Source organism: Chinchilla lanigera, unplaced genomic scaffold (assembly GCF_000276665.1).
Source record: "Chinchilla lanigera isolate Chin_1 unplaced genomic scaffold, ChiLan1.0 scaffold00002, whole genome shotgun sequence".
Taxonomy (NCBI): domain Eukaryota; kingdom Metazoa; phylum Chordata; class Mammalia; order Rodentia; family Chinchillidae; genus Chinchilla; species Chinchilla lanigera.
In genome coordinates, this window is record NW_004955403.1 from 54267755 (window position 1) to 54273754 (window position 6000).

Here is a 6000-nt window from a genome sequence, read left to right on the forward strand (position 1 = left end):
GGGTGGTGGGCCATGTGGGAGGGCCTGGGGAGACAGCACCCCCCAAGGGACTATGCATCCTCACTCATTCCTTTTCTTTGTATCAGTCAATTGTCTCAGGTGTTTCATTACAGTAACATGAAGCTGACTTATGCACGTTCCTTCTTGCTTTAGTTGTGACTGCTTTTCCAAAGATTAATCGTATATGAAGTCTTCTACTACAACACCCACCCTCCAAAACTACATCATAGTAAGTCACAAAGCTATGAAACTCTTTCTTTCACTTGCACTAAAAATACACTCATTTGCTGCATCTTTTAATAGTTAGAATCTACAGCCACTGATAATTTCCTACCAATCTGTCCATAACTCTGTAATGTTTCTATTGTTCCTATGCTATTTCATAAATGGATATGTTTATTACTACATGTTTTCAACAACAACCATTGAGAATAGTCAATGATTATTTAATTGATCACTCATGTACAGCTCTATTTGTTTTCCCTAGAGACTACTTTGAAGAAACCAAAGTATAGTACAACAACCATTGATAATTTCCTACCATTTCTGTCTGTAACTCACTATTATTTATCTATTTGTCTTCCTGAGAAACTATCTTGAAGATACCAATAGGTAAAATAACAACCATTGATAATGTCCTACCACTTTGTCTGTAATTCATAAATCCCCCTATTATGATGTTATCCTTCTTTCACTCTTTTAAATAAGTAAAAAAATAAAATGGAAAAATAAAAAAGTAAAAAAAAAAAAAATAGAATCTACCTTTTGCGTTTGTCTGTGGTACTGTTGAGTGAACCCAGGACCTTTATATTGAGCTACATCCCCAGATCTTATTTTTTATTTTTAGACAGAGTCTGTCTTAGTTACTTGTTTCTCATTGCTGAGACAAAATACCTGATACCCAGAATGAAGGGAGGGAAGGTTTACTGAACTCACTTTGTAGGGGTTTTAGTCCATGATCATCTGGCAAGGCAAGGCGGCCTGCCTGAGGGGCAGCTGTTTATGGCAGCAGAAGAAGCAAAAGCAACAAGAACAAAGGGGCAAACAAGCCTCCTTTCTTCCTTTCTACTGTATTCAGGTTACCCTCCTAAGGGCAGGTGTCGCACTCATGCCACCAATCCCAGCACTAGACAATGCACTAATTATAAACCCTAGATTCAGCTCTCTCCAAAAAACCTGCCTTCCATGCCCAAAGGGGGTTCTGGGGGGACATCTAGACACAAACCATAACAGAGTCTATGCCACTAAATTGTCCAAGCTGCGCTTGAACCGGCAATCCTCCTGAGTCAGCCTCCCAGAGTGCTCAGATGACAGGCGTGCTCCACCAAGGCCTGTTCTTCTCTGCTGTGTCATCACCCTGGTCTGATGACCTAAGGTGGGAAACTCCAGCAGTACATTTCTGGCTGTCTCTGGTGAAGGACACATGCGACAAGACTTCTGGAAAAGGTGACCTTACCTGACACCCACAGGGGGAAAATGTGGCACATTGTGTTTGTTTTTTGAAAACTTGAGTGAATTTAAACAAATGCACAGAGCAAACAGTGAGGCCCAGCCTTCAGCCCTGGGCTGTCAAAGCTGCAGCACTGTACGGGACACTGGTGCAGGGGGTGCTGGGTGTGGGGTGATATGGAAACTCCTTGTACTTTCTGATCTTCTGATACACTTAGTTTTGAATGTACAACTTGTTTTGAATGTAAAACTGATCTTTGTCCCTAGTTACAGTCACGGAACTCCCAAAACCCTTGAAAATACCTGAGAAATCAGTCTTTGGTTATTCATAATGGCCTTTGGAAAAGCTCTGAACAGCCCACGGAGGAAGGGGCCTGTCACTGGAAAGGCCAGTGAGCAACTGAGGCCAGGAATTCCGCCCCACCCACCAGCGTCCAGCAGAAGCAGGAGCTGCGCGCATCCAGGCTGCTGAGCACACGTGGGTGTCAGGGGGCACAGAGCTCACGCCACCACTCCCAGCCTCGCCCCATGCACCTTGTCCATGTGGCTGTTTCCAGAACTCTGCACCACACCAGCCAAAGGGAAGGAAGCACTTCCCCAAAGGCAGTGAGTTATTCTAGCAAATGACTGAACCCACGGAGGAAGTCAGCAACCCAACTTCCAGCTGGGAGGCAGAAGGGGCAGAGGCTTGGACTTGTGACTGGCATCTCGCGGAGTCGGTCCTGTGAGAGTAAACTCTGCCACAGGATCTCAGGATCAGGCAGAGCCTCTCAGAATGGGACTGAGCTGAGGATGCCAAGCTGGGCTATAGCAAGCTGAAGGGCTTGCCTTGGAAAAATCCATCTATCTGGTGTCAGAAGTGCTGTGTTGAGAGTATAGAGAGATCAGTGTTTTCCTAAATATAAAGTCTATTAATTTCAGAAAACTAACAGTGAGCCTGGCCATCAGCAGCCTGGTACTGTTCCTGTCTCTTCCTCAACCTAAAACTCAGAGGAGTGCTCGTCTGAAAACCTCTTCTCTTCTCCAGTAGTCAGTAAGGAAGGACCAGGTCTGCTTTCTGCCCTTTAAAAACTCTGTGCATGACAATTCCCGCATTTCTAACTCCAATACCCACCTGCCTGCTGGCCCGACCTATCCCCAGGACTGTCCTATCCCATTCAGCTTGTCCAAGCAGAACTGATTTCCCCAGGCCTAGGCCTTATGAAGCCTTCCCAGTCTCAGTTCCTGGTAAATTATCTTCTGGCTCCTTTCTCTACAAACACTCAGACCCTCAGGGACTCTGGCTTGACATCACTTTCAAAACCGCATCCTGACCTGACCAATCACCCTGACCAAGGCTGCTCGGTATTCACCCGGGTCCAACCTGGACATTCAATCACTGCTCCCCACTCTGCGGCAACTGCCCTCAGCCCGCTCTCCACAAAGTATCTTTGTGCTTCACACCCACGAGGCACCCCCACAGCATTCACAATCTCTACCTAACTCCCATTCCTAAACTCACAGGTCCTAACCTCCAGGACCTCAGAATGTAACTGTATTTGGAGCGCTAAGTGAGATAAAAGGAAGTCACTGGTTGACTCCCAATGCTTTAGAATCAATGTCTTCGTGAGAAGAGCAGACTAGGACACAGACACACACACAGAGGACGACCCTTGAAGGAAGGGAGAGGACAAGAGTCTCTGCAGGCCACCGGGAGAGCCTCAGCAGGAACCGGCTTCATCGTGGACTTCCTACTGCTGAGCCCCAGTCTTGGGCGTTGCGTAGGGCAGCAGGAGCTGACCTGTACACTCTGCTTCCTTGGTACTTTTTACTATCGCCTGCATACACCAAGCACACCCAGGGCTGCCTCTCCACTCCATGTGCACCTGCTGTCTGGGCAGGATTAGGTACTCTATCTGTTTCTCAGTGGCAGACACTAAGCCTAGAAGACTTCAGAGGCAGAGAAGAGATAAATATTAAGCCTTATCTGGTTCTATGATCAAAGCACAATATCAGTACTAGACTTTTACCAATACAAGGTAACTCCAGGAAAAAAAAAGGCAGCTACTTACCTTTCAACCCAGAGCACTGAGACGAGCTTTATCCCCCTCTTCCGGGCCTTGTCCCAAGTGCTCTGGTACCCATCTTTGAAGACAACATGAGTTACTTGTTTGTTAAAAGTTTTTGAAACCTGAGGACAAATGCAGAAAACAAAGTATATATTAATATTTACTCACAGATTCCTACGTACACCTAGTCAAAAGAGATCCTTTATTCAGTATATGTCACAACAAAAGTGTTTGAAACCCCAACCCAGCGTTCCAGGTCTCAGAATCCATCAAGGAAATACTCTGACAAATGTGTAACACTGCTAAAAACACATCTGCTCCAGTTTCTCTCTTTTTTTATTAGTGTATGTTTGTGATCTGTAATAATTACATTCATCTTGGACCTGCTCCAGTTAGTAGTGGTACCACATGCCATTTGCTTACCTCTACTCCTGGAAAAGCTTGAAGTGGGATGAAAAGAACAGAATCGCAGCCCATGAAGATAAAGAGAACAGAAGTAGACAACAGGAACCATATGTTTAGCAGCTAGAAAGAGGGAGCAACTCAGACAAGGAAAGATACTTAAGAAAAGTCCTCTACGAAAGAACATGACATCCCAAGGAAACAGACAACAAAGGGAACACACAATCTAATTAAAATTAAAAGTGCTTAGAACAAGCATGGCGGTGCATGCCTATAATCCCAACACTCGAGAGGCTGAGGCAGGAGGGATCATGGGTGAATTTGAGGCCACCCTAGGCTATACAGGGAGTTCAAGGCCAGCCTGGACTACATAGCAAGACCCTGTCTTAAAAAAAACCAAAAAAACAAAGTGCTGAATATTTTCAGAAGACAGACTCATGTGATAAGATCAGATCATTTTTCAAAAGGATCAGAAATCTAAGCAGCTGCTGGAAATTTAAAAACGACGTTAGTAAAAAACAAAATCTACAGAAATGTCAGACAGTGAGGTTGAGAAAATCCTCCTGGCCTCAGAGCACAAATGGGAAGGAAAGAGTGGACACAGAAACTCAGACCAGCAGCCAGGCAACAGAGTGGGAGGAAAGCAGGAACAGAGAAAATGAATAAGAACTGGAAGAGAAACGGTGACAGAACACTCTCTCAAACCGAAGCACATTCCTTGTGCATGACCCTCCCACCCACCACGGGCCAACACAAGAACACAGCCACACCAAGCCCGTCACCATGAAGCTTCAGTATAACCAGAGCTAAGAAAAATACGAAAATGGTGGGAAGTCCATGGCCAAATAATTAGAAGAAAGAATGGAACCGGGCATAACGGATTTCCACACTTGCTTTCTCGCTCTCCTCCACTCTGTCTGGTCTCCTTCTAGGGTCTTCAGTCCCATCCCCTGCCTTCAACCCTCAATAGGCCTCCTCCTTCAGCCCTCCTGCTAACCATGCCCCAGTGGCCAACAGGAATATTTACGGCCTCGCCCGAGCCCTGGGGTCCTGACCCACAGCTAATGGGCCAGGCTTGCCACCTCCAGTGCCAGGTTTGTCCACCCAGGTTTGTCCAGATGTTTCCCACAGGCCCACATTCACGCCTCTCCTCCAGAAACCTGTCCTGTGCTCCTTGCTGATTAACAGCCCGGGGCAGCCACCGAATCCAGGACAGAACCCAGGTTTCACCTCAGAGTCCTCCTTCTTATTCAATGCCTGCAAGACCAACTGCTCTGGAAGAACCACAGCTCTCAACTCTTCAGATGCAGGTTTTGCTTTTTCTTCCACCACTTACTCACCCAAGGCCAGGCCCTTCTTGTTCTAATTAATAAAGCCCCAAATAAGAAGATGGCAATGTATCTCTCCACCTGTCAGAAAACTGTCATATGTATCAACATGAAAAGGAATTTCTTACCTTTGCACCCATATCCACAAGCTGGTTCGTAAATGCCTTTGAATAATTTTCTGTCCCATTGGAAGACCACACTTCAACATAGGCCACTACATCTGAAAACAGGATATTAGTGTGAAATCCTCATAGGTAAGCCCAGCATCCCACGGCAAAGGGTTTTCCTCTTGTTCTATTTACGTTAAAAAGTAAATGTGAAACTTCTACTAAAAACTTATTCAAAGGAGCACCAGTGCTACTCGTGGTACGTAAAACTTTAAATAAAAAACAACTCTCCTCATGCACATGCCGGATTACAACCCTAACATTTAATGCTCTTCCTTAATTCCTAAACAAGGTGTAACCTTCTCAGGGCAGGAATGGCTTTCTGTAAAGGGACATAGATCTAACACTTTAGGCTTTGTAGGTCAGGCACATCATCCACCGAACTTCACAGGCAGAGCAAGGAAGGAGCCACGGGCAGCAGCGAATGGGCCGGCACCGCAGTGTTCCAGAAGAACTTTATGCAGAAGGAAATTTGCTCAGATTTTCGTGCGCCACCCTTCCACTTATTTCGCCCGACTGCCTAACAACGGAGCAGCATTCTCAGCCCGCGGGCCCTGCAAAACCGCGCTGCGGGCAGGTGGGCTCTGGCCGCGCGGGCGCGCGCTT

General features: G+C 46.2%; 1 protein-coding gene across 7 annotated transcripts in view; it reads right to left on the reverse strand.

Annotated features, from left to right (window-relative positions):
* The window catches only part of Mcph1 (microcephalin 1), a gene marked incomplete at its 5' end in the record, with an annotated part of 129748 nt that extends 124301 nt beyond the window's left edge, over positions 1 to 5447 (reverse strand). For all 7 annotated transcript variants that reach the window (XM_013514643.1, XM_013514640.1, XM_013514630.1 and 4 more), the window contains 2 exon segments: positions 3501 to 3619; positions 5356 to 5447. In XM_013514643.1, coding sequence (XP_013370097.1) covers positions 3501 to 3619; positions 5356 to 5447 — 211 coding nt within the window.
* Between the last annotated feature and the right edge of the window lie 553 nt (positions 5448 to 6000).